We start from the raw sequence: 18,214 nt of genomic DNA, 5'->3' as shown, positions 1-18,214 counted from the left end.
TAATGTAGCGTTCATCTGGATGGCCCAGAGAAGTTAGTGCTGATATACTGTATATGCTTACTCTGCTCCACCAAGGTGCTAGCAGACAGAATGCATCCTGTACATTGGTTCAAAGTACTCTCAAAATCTGGAATATTCCTTTGCATTGTTGGTTTTTAAGCAACATTCAAGCCAAAAATAACAAGATAAAGCCAAACATCCCGTTAAAAGACAAAATGACAAAACCACTTCTGCTGCACAATCTACCCTTTCATTATTTTTTTTTCTGACACTAGTTGTTTTCAATCTAATAATATTATTAAATGCACTTCCCCTGAGCCCTGGTTGTCCTGGACGTACCTCAGCCTGTGAATGGAAACTTAGAAAAGAAGTAGCACATCTGCTGTAAAGGCACTGCAAGAGGCTGCTATCAGGTCAAATTCAAATACTTACACTGCTTGCATTTAACAAAAGACATTTAATGATGAATTAATTTCAAAGCAGCATTACTTTAGGACTTATATTTGCCTAGCTATCAGCTTTAAATTTACTGGAGGAGTACTGATATTTGCAAAAAGAAACCAACTAAACAATGCGTATTAGGTTTTTCTATTTGATTGTACATTTATAATAGGCATATTTTTCAGGTACTGTAATACTTTTGGCAGATTAAAATTCTTTTTTTGTGTCTTGCAAATTTGATTTCACATTCTTATCACAAAGATATAATATATATTAAAAAGACAAAATATATTCCAAAAACAGCTTTTAACATCATATACAAAAGTTATTACACATTCAAAGTTTAAACAAACTTTCCTCCCTATATACCCATACGCCAGGTATGTAAACTTAATTAGGGGGTTGTGGAATAAACCTAATGTGTCACTAAATTACTGTCAACAATTCCATGCAAGGCTATGCTAGCATACCTTATTTCTAGGTATGTCACGTATTAATAAATTCAACAATATCTATTGTATCATTCACTCATTTGAACTGATTGTCCATGAACATTGATCTAGATTGAACCAAACAGATGCATACAATAGATCATAAACTCAAAGTAGCCATCAATCTTGTATAGTGGATTGATAGCCAATTTCCCATGTATGTGAATCTACTTTAGTCTTCTAAAAGCCTAAATATGCAGTATTAGAGGGATCCGCCACAGAACACTGCATAATCAAACATACTTGTGTATGAGTCATTGTAGGCATGATAAGTATTAATTCAATGGTGAGTAGAAATTGACCTCTGAAATGCAAAAATTAAAACCCCAAAATGGCTGTAGATCATGTGTAGTGGATAAATATCCAATTGTTCACTTATATGTGTCACTCTGAATCTTTGAACCCTAAAGTGCGGTATTAGAGGGTCTGCCACCACACACTGCATAATCAGTCATACTATATATGAAGCACTGCTAACATGTTGGGTGTTGGTAAATAAAACATGAATAAAAAGTGCAACCAATCTACAAAAATCAATTTTTTCATATGGCTTGCAATGTGGCATCAGACTTATAAAAGGCCGAACAAACATGGCTGTCATCACATGTGGAATAGTTCACAAATGTGTCACAGTCAAAAAATATTGTGGATGTAGGTATACTCATTGTGAACCTGTAGGCTCCACATAATCCCAAAGGAAGCAGGTTTAGGGAGAATTACAAGCCACAACCTAACCAGTTTGGGTGCCATCCCACTAACTATATCAGAGGAACAGCTCATTGTGAGTTGCCTCCATGACTTCTTAAGAGGCAGTGCAGGAGGTGATGGCTCCACCCAGCTTCTCAGGCCTCATGGAAACTGACATGATGACACACAGAGAATCTCTGTAAATCAATCAAAATGTCCTTTTCGTGGATTTTTCATCCTCTGCTTGAGCATCCATTATGTTAGCATATTGGTATGTTGTATACCAGGGCACAATCTTGAGCTTTAGGAGATCTGAGATCAAACTTGGTAATACCATACGTGTGGTCATATAAATACCTTCTAATAGGTCTAGCTATTTTCTCCATGTAGAAGGCACAACAGGCACAGATCAACATGTAGACTACTCTTTCCTCACAATCCATGTGTCCCCTCCATCTAAATGAACCTTCCATGTACAGGTCAGTCCCTCTATCATATATATTAAAAAAATCATAGCCGCCACATTTAAACACCCCATCCCCATTTATCCTATGTGTCAGTCTCATTTAGGAAATAACACTATGTGTTAAACATCTAGCAGGTGGTGGTCTCCATTTTCTATTCGAGTTTACTGAATCATAGGAAAAACCATACCTGTAGCTTCATACCTGTAGCAATCAGGTTTATAATGTAGTACAAAAAAGATGTGGAATAGCCAACAGTCAAAATCAAACTAAATTGTGTATGTATTACATGCATGTAATACATGTGTTCATTTTTCCAACCCTCACTACTCTTTGTACTGACATTAAATAAGCTCACATAGCTTTTGCTCTGCAATATGGCTCAAGGGATCAGTTTTCCTGCTATTCCCACATGGCTGCACACCTGAAGAAGGACCTTCCTTCATTTCAAGGAAGTTACGACTTCTGGGTGGAATTCCCTGCTAACATACTACAATATTATCCTGAAAGAATAAATAAGCATTTACATAAAGCACAGTGGTTTGCCTCAGTAGTATTCTCCCACACCCTGAGTTTAACATAATTAGTTTAATATATGTGTCTGTTTTTGCATTGCATTCACATTGTTATAGTATGCACACAGTTCTCATCAAAACCATTAAAGTACTTACAAAAATGCCAACTGAACTATGCAAACCACAATCTTTATTACACTTGTATGACAAGAATAACATTACAAGGCCCTCATTTTTAAATTTAGTTTGTTGGCTGACTACAGTCAGGTATGAAAGCAATTGATTTCTGTTAATTTACTCAAAACCAGTTTTGAGCAACATTCATTAAATCAATGCCTGAAGCAGTAATTACCTGCTATTAAAATGCTTTTAGAGATAACTGTTTAGCACTTGGCTCTGTATTATTGAGTTATTTCTTTAATGTGCTACCAGAGTTGTCAATTAGTTGTACTGAGCAACGGGTTTCACAGACTACACAAATGAGCAGCAATTGTAGGCTTTTAAAAACTCTTTGTAGCACAGTGCTTTGACCACACATGGTAATTGATTGCATGACTACAACATATTGTACAAAGGCAAATTATTTTCACTTAATTTCCATTCAGATATGAAATGTAAAATCCTGCAGGGCAGACAGAAGTTAACTTTTTGAACATCTGAATATCATATTTGATATTAAATGGTTATCTGCACAATGGTGCAAATGGCATTTTGCTTAAGACCTATTTTAGCTTTTAAAATGGTTTTAAAATGTACATTAGGTGATACTTTCTATAGTTAGTCAATTAAATATAAAGTAAATGAGTTGGCTTTGAAAAGAACCTAATTTGTGGAGTCAGAAAGAAAGATTTGTTGTTTTGTACCATCACATTGGGATCAGTTCTTGGGTGCAATCACAAAACTCTGAGAGGCACAAAGAAGACCTAAACAGAGTGACCTTGATAAAGTACATAGTAAAGCTCATTAGATGTTAAGTAAATCAGACATTTCTGCCTGGTAATAAGATAAACAGCCTGCTTTCTCTATAATGTAAGTACCAGGTGACAATTGTTTTAAATCGATCATACTAGCAAAAAGGAAAATGGATTATACACTTGCTATCATTCAATATTATTAATTTCATGTATCATTACTGATAAACCTTTTGCTGGTTGCTCTCACTAAATGTATTTTTTTTAATTCTTCTTGCTCTACTGCCCTGTGTTTCTTGTGCATTTCAACCATTAGCTATAATATGCACAGAACCCACAACAGAATCTGACTTAAAGGAAAGATTATCTTTAGCATGGTTAGCAAGATGATAATATACAAGTGTACAAATTGCAGTTAAAAAGATAATTTCACTGTGTTCACTTTGACTCCCTGTCACAGGGCTGCTATTAGAAACCCTGGGGCCCCATACTACCAAACTGACAGGGCCCCCTCCCCACAAAAAATACAGGTTACTATGTTTCATTCATGAATGAACACTGTGAGTGATCAATACCGATCACTCATTGTATTCATTCAGAAAGGAAAGGGGTTTGTAAATGTGACATATTTACCAGACCCTTCCCACATTCTCTATGCTGAAGGATTCTACTGTGTGCCTGCAGCTGCCAATCGGAAGGAGAGGAGGGAAGCCGGCAGCCTTGCAGGGGCACACAGGGGGGCCTGGGCATCAGGGGGAAACATATGGTGTATAGGAAGGGTAATGGGTACAGGGGGCAATTAGTGGAACCGAACCCCTGTATGGCTCTCTATGCAACAGCTGAAAGCCAGCCAGAAGAAGAGGAGAGGAGAAGAAGCCAGCTTTGAGCTGCTGCAGAGAGAGCCATACAGGGGATCGGTTCCTGTAATTACTCTCCTGCCTTGCCGAACATCTCCCTGCCCATGTCTAATTCACCCTGCTGCCTGGACCCCGTACAGGAGGACTGGTGATACCCCCTTATCCATGGCCCTGCCCTGTCACAGTGACATGTCACCAGGATTTACTTCAATGACTCACTCACAATTTTTGTGGAACCACTGTAATGAATGCAAGCTTTAGGCGCACACATCAAAAAGTTTTACATATAAATGTATAAATTATGTTAGAAATAATTCCAGATATTGTGAACAACCAAAAATCATTACCATTGAACTGATAACAGTACATCAGTACAATGCAAAGGATAATAATACAGATAAGCCTATATGGTTAATGGTACAATAAAAAAAGGTCAACAAACATACTGTAAATAAATTACAAATGTATGTGTTATGTGTTTGTTAAAATACTGTTATTTTGCAGTTACATTATTTGCTTCAACTGTATCTTTAGATTCACAAAGAATCAAAGTGTTAAACCCACCAAACACTTTTTTTTTAACAGACATTCAGATAGGCTGCTAGAACTGCAGCCTGATCTATTATATTAATAAAATAAACATCTGTTAAACTTTAAACTGTTGAACCTAATTGTTTAATCTAACTTTATAATTTACACCATCCTCCCTTTAGAAAACCTATTATATGTTTGCTTTTCAATTGGTATTGATATGTCATGTCATGTTCATTGATGCAGATGAACTTTAAAATGATATTTCAGGTTCTTCTTGACAGGTAGGTAATTAATTGTGAAGGATTAGGATAATTGTGTTGTACAGTCCCCAGTGTGGCACCATACTGTGAATACTAGAAATTACGTTTAAGGAAAAGGAGAAAGGTAAAAAAGAGAGGTAAAAAAAAATCAATGGTTTCCCTAAATCATTTTTTACTTTAGAAGTAACTACCGTAATTTAAACATTAGTGCCTACAATATTTAGTTTGTATTTTTAAACCATTGTTAGAAACTATATGGATTATGTCACACAATCTAGTTTGTTGCTGGTAACAACTTACACTCTTTCTGGCATGGTGTCCCTCCCTTGATGTCTACATTTGTGAGGTGATACCACGTCACTGCATTCTATGGGGTTTTAACTAGTGAAGGAGCCGGCAGTTACATTTCTGTCACACTGTCACTGCTGGACCTTTGCCAAAGGTAGGATAACCAATGTCACATTGTTCATTGTTCTAAGTGATAATGTTCAACTAAAGGAGAAAAATGCAAAAACACACGCACACATGGAAGAATATATAATACATAGTTTATAATAACTCAAAACTAGAATGACAAAAAAGCTTCTAAAATGCAGACAGAGGAAACTCTGTGAATTCGGGATGTAATGATAGCTAGCTTAGATGACATATTCATATTTTCTACCTGGTCTCTCTTACCTTCAAATAATCGCACAACTTCTTGTTTAATATATTTTTTCAGTTCTTCAAATGAAATATTCTGTGTCTGCAGAGAAATTTATTGTGGTTATTTGCATAATTGAAACAAAAGTACAGCATAAAATACAATAAATCTTAGTATTTGAGATGGCACAGAGGTGTCTTTAAAAATACTTCTCTATCAAGTGAATTCCTAGATTGTTATTTTCTTTGTCAGGTTTCTATTCAGTAAAATATCTGGCCATGTGCTGGAGGAGATTCTGTTCTGATGAGTAGGAATGAATCATGAAAAGTTGCATAGCATACAGTAACAGCTTCTAGGTCCCATGTGGACATTAGCCCATTCATCTCTGACTCACACCGTTCCAGTGTTACAGTATGATTTAATTTTTTCAACTATTGCAGACTAGCAGCAAAGAAAATACTTGCTCTATATAGGTATGATTTGTACACACTCAGTTTTCCAATTATCTCATGAGAAAAAGTGACATGTATAGAGATCAATGATCCAAGACTTTCTGCATCTTTTTAGTCAATACTGAAATAAAGGAATGTTATGAAATTGCTTGTGAGTTAAGGACTTAGGATTGCAACTGATAATGCAAATTTTAAGTTTATATATTGTCACACTTAGTTTACTTATAACAGCTCATACATTTCCTATAGCTGATATCCTACAGGTGTGCTGTTATCTATCCTCCCGGATTGTCTTCTAGGGATGAGTGTATGTGTCCAGGTTCGGTTTGCACAATGTTAATTGAATCTATTGCAAAGTCAGAAAATTGCAACCTTTAATCCAAACCCCACTCCATTGGGGAGGTCCATGGGGGCAAATATTGAAAATCAAGTCTAGATATTTTCAAATCTAATAGCCAAGGGATTATCAAATAAAGGGCAAGAGAAGTTGGGCACTACCATTGGGTATCAATGCAAAAATAATTGTTTAAAAATGAAGTACAGTGGAGAGAGGGTCCTCATGTGACTTTGAAACAACATGGGTAGATACCAATCCTTTCTATTACACATTAAGGAGATGAATTTAAGCTGTATGTTACAAAAAAATGCCAGACAAGAATTGCACAGCCAAAATAGCAGATTTTTTTAGGCACACTGAGAGACCAAACCATCATATTAAAAATTACAACTTTATTTGTACAAAGACCATAACAAACACGATAAAAGATGGGATAACATCCAGGACACCCTATCAAAGAGGGAGATGATTCCTGGCTTAACCCTTAACATAGTATGTAGTACACATCGCCATATTGTGAAAATGCTATTATCAAAATATTACTGTACAATTAATAATGGTCAATGCGTTTCACCTATGCGTATGGCTTCTTCAGGACCGTAGATTCTCTGTAAAGGGAGACAGTACTACTACATATTTAAAAAAACAAAAAACAAGAAATATATACACAAATTACATATAACATAATAATATGAACAAGTACATATCATATTTAGAAAAACATTGGACTTGCACTAAAGTGGTGGTAACCTGTAAAATCCAGTCTAGGGGGCGGACATAGGGGACTCAAATGTAGATTGCTCAAAGTAAGGTGCATGAAGACAAATCAACATATGTCTAGAATCTAATAAATGGAAGACATATGTTTTCCATTCAAAATGATTGGGTTAGCATGGCCCAAAGTAGTGCATGCACCTTTTTTTGACAGCACACACCATAGCAACATACATTAGTGCTCAGGTGCTGTGCACCTCTGTGCAGGCACCTCTATTAGTGAGGGGCAATGGAGTGCCCCCTCCATCAAGGTGTTTGAGTCCATCGCACTACAGGCAAAGCTGCAAGAAGAAAACCAAAGGACATAACTCTTAGTTTGCCACTTGTTCATAAGATAAGCAAAGCTGCTGTTTGTGTATCACACATCACCACATACTTCCCTGGTACAGTTGTGAGCACTAAAGCATGTCCATTATTTACATATCTGACACTAAATTTAGGCAATTCCCTTAATAAAATAACAAGGCGTACAAGATCTACGTTGAGAGGGCCTTCACCACAGCAGGGGAAATTTGTGACTGAGAAGCTGCATTTTATTATCCTGTGGTGACGCTGTGCATTTTTTTAGGTGAACACTGTTTTAGCAATCACATTCATGAACTATATGGTGTCCAAGCTGGAGCACTGGCTGAAGGTGACCCAAAATGCACTTGAAGTACTATCCTGCCCTACTGAACATGTCATGTTAGGGTTGGCCTTCATCACAGTGAATTTGTGACCTGAGGTGAGGGTCTGTGGTTTTTTGGGGGCACAGTATTTTAGTTTTGTGTGTGTGTGTGTGTGGTGGTGGTGGTGGGGGGTTAGGGATACAGTGAGGGGTTGGGATGAAAAGGCAGCTCTTCGACAGACTGAAAGCAAATACATCCTGTGCTCTAAATAGCACAAAGTTAAAAATTACAACTTACATTAGAAGTAAAATTATACCTTTAATTATATAAAAAAAAACTTACGAATTCTAAATAAAAATTAGAATGCATTATTTCAGAGACCAAAAATATTGTACAGACCTGCTCAACAGCGTATACGTACTTTTACTTGGCCACTATTTAAGATGGAGAAACCAGGTGAGTTTATGATTAGGAAATTAAATTAGAGTGTATTATTTCCCCCCCAAAAAAGGCAGATATATTGCTCAGACTCAATGCACATCATGTAAGCAGCTTTAGTAAGGCACAGTTTAAGAGGAAGGAACTGGAGAGGTTTTAATGTAGAAATCAAAATCAGAGTGTATTTTTTTTTTTTAGGCAACCAGGTGCTGTGATTTTTCTAGACAAGCTGGGTGCCAGTCTATGGCACTGTAATATTGTGCTTAAACACATTTTCTAAACTGTTTGCACAATGATGGTGTTTTCTGTATTTCTTTTCTCTTCCCATATGAATGCATTGGAGCCATGAGGTGGATATGGGGAGTCCCGTATCTTGAGACTGGTCTCCAGATACCTTTTTTTCGCTTAACAAATGTTTCCTGACAAATTACATGGTAAAGGGTCTAAGACATCTGGTGAGTTTAGAATTTTAAAGGGACACACAGTATCACCTGCAGCAAGAAAATATTGATTACTGAACAGCACAGTGTGGACTTTCTTTGGAGCACTTTTTCACTTGCAAGTCACATATTTTTGGGACTCCTATATGAAAGTGTTGTTATTATTGATTTATTATTTATCATTAAGGTTGAGCATTGTATGACTAATTTAAGTTATATTCACATAGCACCTCTCTGCTATTTTGGATTATTTTAGTTGTACAGTGTCAAGTGTGGGGTGCATGGGTATTTAGAGTGGCTGCTGGGGTTTAGTTTATAAATTATTCATTCCACAGTGCAGTCATTTTTTCTTGCTGTTAGTTTTTAATAAAGAAGTCAATATGTGTATTATTTGATAGTAAAAAAACATCAAAATATTGCATTAGTTCCATACATGGTATTTAAGCACTTTTAGTAGGCCACATTTTAAAACTTTCAATAAAAACCAGCATTAGAATATATATATATATATATATATATATATGTATATATATATATATATATATATATATATAGTGCTCAGCATATGCTGATTCAGTATGATGCAAAAAGGAATACACCCCCCAACAAAAACTACTACATCTAGTATTTTGTATGACCTCCATGATTTGTAAGGACAGCACCATCTTCTAGACATGGGATGAACAAGTTGGTGACATATTGCAACATCGATCTTTTTCAATTCTTCAAGAACGACCTCTTTTAGAGCATGGATGCCGCATGGAGAGTGATGCTCAACTTATCTCTTCAGAATTCACCATTGGTGTTCGAATGGGTTCACATCTTCAGAAATGCAACAGTGGCCTTAGATGTGTGTTTTGGATCATTGCCATGTTGGAAAAGTGCAGGACGACCAAGGGCATGGAGTGATTGTATCATCTTCTGTTTCAATATAGAGAAGTACATCTGTAAATTCATGATACCACCAATGAAATGCTCCCAAACACCAGCAGCACTCACGCAGCCCCACAGTAGGCCACTGCCACCACCATGCTTCACTGTAGGCACCATTCATTTTTCTTTGTACTCCTCACCTTTGCAACACCATACAGTTTTGAAGCCATCAGTTCCAAAAACATTTATCTTGGTCTCATCACACCAGAATACAGAGTCCCACTAGTTGTTTTCTTTTTCAGCATGGGCCCGGACAAGTTCTAGGTGGGCTTTTTTGTGCATGAGCTTTAGCAGAGGCGTCCTTCATGGATGCACTCATGCATGCCATTCCTCTGCAGTGTACACCATATTGTGTCACAGGAAACAGTTTGGCTTTCTACTTTTTTAGCTAACTGCAGCGAACTTGTACAGTGATTTTCTTCAACCCTTCTTTTCAGAAGATGCTTCTGCCGAGGTATTAACTTCTGTGGACAGCCTGGACATCTCTTTGAGATGGTTGCAGTTCCATCTGTATTACATTCTTGTATCACTTTTGTTACAGTATTCTGACTGATAAGTAAAGCTTTGCTGATCTTCTTGTAGCCTTCACCTTTCTTGTGTAATGAAATTATTTTCTTTCTCATGCCTTATGACATTTCTCTTCCATGTGATGACATTGCTGACAGCATGAAATGGGAAAGGGTTTTCTTTGTTAAGTAACACGCTTTTATATTGTCTGCTGGACACCTGTTTAATGAATAATTGGACTCACCTGTAGTTGAATTCTTGTCAATTAGGTTTTTTTGTCTAAAATTTAGCTTTGCTCCTAAAACATTCATTGGGGTGTATTCATTTTGCAACATGGTCTTGAATGAATTTGTTAGGAAAAATACTTTTTGTGTGTGCAAATTAACAAAATCTATGGGAGTATTTTGTAGTATAGTGAATGTGATTCTGAAAGGAAAGTAAAGGTTTTCTGACAAATCTGTTGGGGTGTACTCATTTATGCTGAGCACTGTGTCTATATATTACACAGAAAAAACATAGCAGTCTGTGCACAATATGGAAGCACTTTTAAGAGGCCACAGTTTGAACAGGGTAGACATCAGCCAAGTTTTTTTAAAAAAAATGTACATTTGAGTGTTTTTAATTAAATTTAAAAAAAATAATTAAATAATTAAAAAAGACAGCAAAATATTGTAGTGACTGTGCACAGTAGCTAAGCACTGTAACTAAACCATAGTCTAACTGAAAAGTAAGTAAGAAACAAACATAAATATATATGAAAAAAAAACAATAAAACAGTAAAAAAAGCAAAAGGGGACACAGTAGCTAAACAGCAACTGGAGTTGTTGACAACACAAAAAAAAGTGTCTCTTCATGCAAACACTGTGCGATCTCTTGCTATTTACTCCAAGAGACATTTCAACATACATTGACTATAAATACAGAAATTTTCAGCAACATTTTATAGGATGGCAAAAGCTATCTGTCTCTGAAAACACTGTGAAATCTATCTCTATCTACTTCAAGTGTTCTTAACATACACTGAGTGTAAATATAGGACTTTTCAGCAGCAAACACTCTATTCCTATCCGCTACAGGTCTGTCCAATACACAGTGAGTGTGCATATGATCATTGTAAATATAGCAGTTGTCAGCAATCAGCATCAATTTTCTGTCCCTGCAAAGCATGAGCTTGACCAGAATCTGAAACTCATACCTATTGTCTTTCCACAAATAAAAGAGTTGTAAAGCTCAGATGTTTTCCTCTGATGTCTAGGTCTCTTCCTATATAGTTTTCAATACATGTATTCACCTCCAGCACTAGTAAGCCACGCTTACAACCCCAGAGTAGAAATGTGTGTATCCCTGAATCTTTTACATTGTGCCTATATTAGTAATAAGCATCCTGGCAATCATGGATCCGCCTGAGACAAGATTTTAGCTCTTCTTCTTCAGGGAAAGCACTGGCACAGATATTTGGGTTAACAAAAAGGGTTGTTTGTTTTTTATATAAAAATATACAGCCAGGTGTCATCATTTTCTGTATTAAAAAATTTAAGAAAGTTAATTTTAGGGTTTAGATAAGCATTACATTTTAATCACTCAAAATGTTAAACTGTGATGCAAAATAAAATGTAAATTTGTCAGCATAAACAAGTACATTTGATAGAACTTATTAAATGACAACTCCATCCAAACTGGACTGGCCATGTTGCTGCAGAGAATGACAAGGTTTGATCTATGTAATTCCTGTTATCACCTGCCTGTGCTAAGTACTCCAAGATTATATGGAACGCTATACATAAAAATGAGTCAAACCTTTGTGTCATGTTTCACATGACTGTCATATTGACTGTCATATGCCTTTAAATGTTTTCTATATTTTGTCTCTGATCCTCACTTTCCTTTGGTTTAGTTAATGTTGTATAGATAGCCCTCCCCCTTTCCCAGAGATTGCAGCAAGCCTCATAGCATGGAGCAGAAACAGTATGATCTTTTGACCTATGGAATATTCATTGTTGTAAGATTCTCTCAGTTTATGGAATAAACTTCACAAGATCTACAAGATGTCATTCTCATTGAGTCACTGAGTGTGGTATCCAGCTGAGATTGAAGTTGTCTCTATCTCATCACAACTGTAAGTTACAGACATCACACTATCAATGCTTAGATTGGAGAGACAGAACACTTTGATATCTGGGAAAGTGTGGGGTTAGATCATTCCACTGGGGCCCAAGAAATGTTTAAATGTCTAGTTAATAACTTCAACCCCTTAGAACGTATCTGTACATCCTTGGGTTGAAGTGGCTCTGCTGGGTTGATGGCTGCAGCTGGAGTACACCAGGAGGAATCCAGGTCCCACTGCACCAGCGTAGGATCTGACAATGGGTCCAAGGATTTCATTGTGATAATTAATGGCAGTAAGGGTGCAATTGTCTAACATGTAGATATCTGTGCATCCCTCCATAGATATGCCTCCCCAGACCATCACTGACCCACCACCAAAGCAGTCATGCTGAAGGATGTTACAGGCAGCATAACATTCTCCAAGGCTTCTCCAGACCCTTTCACATCTGTCACGTGCTCAGGGTGAACCTGCTCTCATCTTTGAAAAGTACAGGGTGCCAGTGGCGGACCTGTCAATTTTGGTGTCCAATGGCAAATGCCAATCGAGTTCTATGGTTCTGGGCAGTGAGCACAGGGCCCACTAGAGGACGTCGGGCCCTCAGGCGACCCTCATCCTGATCCTGCTAGTACTGCCTTTTTGGGGACACTATACAAAGGAGGCACAAGTATATATTGTGTTGCGCTCCCAGTGAAAATATCTGTGATATAAATAACTCTATTTACCCTTGGTAAACAAATATATAGTCCGGTGATTGTGCAAGAAATAAAAAATATATATTACTAAAAAATCATATATATTTTCCACTAATATATGTGGAAATAATATCCCCAGAAACAATAAGTGATAAAATAATGTGTACTATAACATATCTACAGTTGTGTCCAAAATTATTCAACCCCCACTGAAATTGAGTGTTTTGGCCAGTTTGACATTGCTTTTGATCATTCAGTCATCTTGCTTACATTTACATTAAAGAGGCACTTGTAGGTCAGACAAATATAACATAACAGTTATAATGAAATAACCACAAATGTCTTTTCTGTGCTCACAGCATTATCAGTTTTATTCAACCCCCAAGTGACATTCAATCTTAGTACTTAGTACAGCATCCTTTTACAGTTATAACAGCTTTTAAACGTGAAGCATAGCTTGACACAAGTGTCTTGCAGCGATCTACGGGTATCTTCGCCCATTCTTCATGGGCAAAGGCCTCCAGTTCAGTCACATTCTTAGGCTTGCGCACTGCAACTGCTTTCTTTAAGTCCCACCAGAGGTTCTCAATCGGATTTAAGTCTGGTGACTGCGATGGCCACTCCAAAATGTTCCAGCCTTTCCTCTGCAACCATGCTCTAGTGGACTTGGAGGTATGCTTGGGATCATTGTCCTGTTGAAAGGTCCAACGTCTCCCAAGCCTCAGGTGTGTGACGGACTGCATCACGTTTCCATCCAATATCTCCTGGTACTGAAGAGAATTCATGGTACCTTGCACACGCTGAAGCTTCCCTGTACCTGCAGAAGCAAAACAGCCCCAAAGCATGATTGACCCTCCACCATGCTTCACAGTAGGCAAGGTGTTCTTTTCATCATAGGCCTTGTTCTTCCTCCTCCAAACATAGCGTTGATCCATGGGCCCAAACAGTTCTAATTTTGTTTCATCAGTCCACAGAACACTATCCCACAACTTTTGTGGTTTGTCCACATGGCTTTTGGCATACTGCAGTCGACTCTTCTTATTCTTTGGAGACAGCAAGGGGGTACGCCTGGGAGTTCTGGCACGGAGGCCTTCATTACGCAGTGTGCGTCTTATTGTCTGGGCTGAAACTTCTGTACCCACATCTGACAAATCTTTTCTCAGTTCCTCAGCAGTCACACGGGGACTTCTCTCCACTCTACGCTTCAGGTAGCGCACAGCAGTCGAAGTCAGCATCTTCTTTCTGCCACGACCAGGTAGCGTTTCAACAGTGCCCTTTGCCTTGAATTTGCGAATGATGCTTCCTAAGGTGTCTCTTGGTATGTTTAACATCTTTGCAATCTTCTTATAGCCATTGCCCTTCCTGTGAAGAGAAATCACCTCTTCTCTTGTCTTCCTGGACCATTCTCTTGCCTTCACCATGTTTGTAACCACACCAGTAAATGTCTAGAAGGAGCTGAGTATCACAGTCATTTTAAAGCTGCCTAATTGGTGCTTATTATGCTTGATTGCTGCTCGGTGACATCCACAGGTGTTTTCAATACCTGATGGAAAGCACCTGTATGAACCTCTGTTCTTCAGAGTGGTAGTCTTTAAGGGGTTGAATAATTGTGGCAATGAAGAAACCACATAAGAACCATTTACTACTGTATTACATAAACAATTGATGTCATTTTAGTTGCATTTGGGTAGTTACAACGTCCTTGTAGGATTTGATTCTGAATACAATTCCAAATGTACACTATAGTCCCTAAACCCCTTTACAGCATTGGGGGTTGAATAATTTTGGACACAACTGTATAAATAAATCAATATGCATCATGATTAGTAAATATTCAAAAAAATATATAAATAACTTAAAACATATATATATATGATCTGCAAATTAATTAGTGATATAAATGTCCTTTAAATTCAGTGACTTTGTGCTTGATTAAATCTTGATTTGGTGACTTATTGTGAATCCGTGACTTTCTTTGAATCCTTAATTAGTGAAGATGTATGCTCACCTCCTTCTTAGCCTGCAATTAGGCTATACACACTTGTGGTTCACCTCCTATGGAACCTGCTTAGATGGAATTCCTCCTTTACAGATTGTGAAAACGTGGATATCCGTTATCCTCAATTAGCCCATATGCATTTTTCCATATGTGGGGAAAAAATTGCCAGACATAGTGTTTTATCCTTGTAGAAAGGTTTCTGCTTTATTGCTTTCCAACAGGTACACTCACATAAACAATATGCGGTATAGGATGAATTGCTCAGCTCAAGTAATCCGCCAGCCGTCTAGCCATGCACCCGCCGTCTGTCGAAACACTCCGGCTCTCTCCGAGTGACACCGCAGCCCCACCCCTACGCGTTACGCCACTGGTCACGTGGCTTTATCAGGGGTGGCTTCATCACAACCCCCTGATGAAGCCACGTGACCAGTGGCGTAACGCGTAGGGGTGGGGCTGCGGTGTCACTCGGAGAGAGCCGGAGTGTTTCGACAGACGGCGGGTGCATGGCTAGACGGCTGGCGGATTACTTGAGCTGAGCAATTCATCCTATACCGCATATTGTTTATGTGAGTGTACCTGTTGGAAAGCAATAAAGCAGAAACCTTTCTACAAGGATAAAACACTATGTCTGGCAATTTTTTCCCCACATATGGAAAAATGCATATGGGCTAATTGAGGATAACGGATATCCACGTTTTCACAATCTGTAAAGGAGGAATTCCATCTAAGCAGGTTCCATAGGAGGTGAACCACAAGTGTGTATAGCCTAATTGCAGGCTAAGAAGGAGGTGAGCATACATCTTCACTAATTAAGGATTCAAAGAAAGTCACGGATTCACAATAAGTCACCAAATCAAGATTTAAGCAAGCACAAAGTCACTGAATTTAAAGGACATTTATATCACTAATTAATTTGCAGATCATATATATATATGTTTTAAGTTATTTATATTTTTTTTGAATATTTACTAATCATGATGCATATTGATTTATTTATAGATATGTTATAGTACACATTATTTTATCACTTATTGTTTCTGGGGATATTATTTCCACATATATTAGTGGAAAATATATATGATTTTTTAGTAATATATATTTTTTATTTCTTGCACAATCACCGGACTATATATTTGTTTACCAAGGGTAAATAGAGTTATTTATATCACAGATATTTTCACTGGGAGCGCAACACAATATGAATTATTAACTTTAGGGACACAGAGGTAGTAGTGTGTTAAGTGTTTGTGATCCTATCAACATCTGGGACAGTGTGTGTCCATTATTTTGATGATCTTGGGGGATTAACATTGGGTGGATATAAATGGCTCGCAAATCACACAGATATCTGCTAAGAGGCACAAGTATAGTTCTGTTCGTGATCAATATATTTGCAGGATCAGCCCCATTTGCTGCCAGCACTAGCATTTAGTCTGGAAGATTTGAATCAACTGATTGTGGGCCAAAGCAATTTATACGCACAACAATACATACCTGCTCACCAAATTCAGTTCTTGCCAGACAATTCACATGGAAACCTATCACGGTCTCTGAATTTAAAACTTTTTTGGGCCTAACCCTCAATATGGGCATTACAAAAAAGAATCGTGATCATATTGGTCCACAGACCTGATTCATCATATGCCTATGTTCTCTTCTGTTTCATATACAGTATACCCAACAAGGACCAGCAACATACTGATACATTGCTGGACTTTTAGTGGTTCTACTGGGATGATACCTGTTTTTTTTCACATATTTCATGTAAAAGCAATCCTAGCAACGGATTAGCTGCTGGATCATTTTTGCAAACAGTGGGGAGGGACTCCCCCCCCATCCCTTGCTGCCTTCCAAGGTTTCTTGGGCTCTCCCGTCCCAAAGGGGAATCTGAGAATACAGCTGACAGTTCTGCCGGCTGACCATAGAGCTGATCAGAGACCAGAATGACTCTAATCATCTCTATGGTCTAAGAAACCAGAAACTATGAGCATTTCATCATTTCCGTTTCACCAGATATTAACAGCACCATTTTTAAATTGGGAAAGCACTTGATCACACTGATCTTGGTGTGATCAGATGCTTTTAAGGGCAGAGGAGAGATCTAGAATCTAATAGACCCCAGATTTCTCAGAAAAGTTTACCTGTCATTGCCTATTGCTATGACAGGGGATATTTACATTCCCTGTGATACAAATAAAAGTCATAACAAAAAAAAGAAAGGGACAGTGTAAAAAAAAAAAAAAAAATCAAAATTCGAAATTAAAAAAAAATCCCTCACCCCTCCTCCTTCCTCTGCTTGTGTGCAAAGACGAACAAAAGCATGTGAGGTATCACTGTGAACATCAGATCAGGGACCACTAGACCTCCTGTGTAAATATAAAGTAGTGACCTGTAAAGGCTTTTAAAATATCACCTATAGATATTAAAAATTTAAGTAATTTACTGCCGTTGCACGGGCATGCAAAATTTAAAGCATGTCATGTTTGGTATCTATTTACTTGGAATAACATCATCTGTTATATTTTATCAAACAATGTGGGCAACACATTGTGTTTTTGTGCATTAAGATTCAAAGTGTATTTTAAAAAAAAAATAGCATTTGAAAAATAGCCATGCAAAAACTACGTGTGACATAAAAAAATGCAACAGCCACCATTTTATTCTCTAGGGCCAGTTTTAAAAATATTAATAATGTCTGGGGGTTCAAAGTAATTTTCTAGCAAAAATAAAATATATATTTTTTCATGTAAACAAAAAGTGTCAGAAAAGGCTTCTTCTTCAGGTAGTTAGAAGAGTGGGTGATGTGTGGCATAAGCTTCCAATGTTGGCCCTGAAATGCCAGGATAGTAAAAGCACCCCTCCCTCACCAAAATGACCCCTTTTTGGAAAGTAGACACTTCAAGTTATTTGGTAAGGGGTATGGTGAGTATTTTGATGCAACACATTTTTGGAAAATGAAGAAAAAAAAACAAAAATGTATTTTTTCTTTTCTCTTCTTTTTCAAAACCCTGTAACAAAAATTATATCTGAAAAAATACTCGCAATGCCTCTTATCAAGTTCCTTTGGGTATCTACTTTCTAAAAAGGGGTTATGGGGAGGGTGAGTTATATTATCCTGGCATCT

General features: G+C 37.5%; 1 protein-coding gene across 2 annotated transcripts in view; it reads right to left on the bottom strand.

Moving 5' to 3' along the window:
• Positions 1-18,214, bottom strand: part of COL19A1 (collagen type XIX alpha 1 chain) — an 895,475-nt gene that overhangs the window by 49,209 nt on the left and 828,052 nt on the right. For both annotated transcript variants that reach the window (XM_089681326.1, XM_089681327.1), the window contains exon 49: positions 5,839-5,905. In XM_089681326.1, the coding sequence (XP_089537452.1) occupies positions 5,839-5,905 (67 nt within the window). The remainder of the gene's footprint in view (positions 1-5,838; positions 5,906-18,214) is intronic.

The sequence above is a fragment of the Staurois parvus genome, unplaced genomic scaffold (assembly GCF_062004578.1).
Source record: "Staurois parvus isolate SC_StPar_1 unplaced genomic scaffold, SC_StPar_1.0 ptg000264l, whole genome shotgun sequence".
NCBI lineage: Eukaryota > Metazoa > Chordata > Amphibia > Anura > Ranidae > Staurois > Staurois parvus.
The sequence above is the reverse complement of the archived record's forward strand: the minus strand, read 5'-3'. Positions and strand labels throughout refer to the sequence as shown.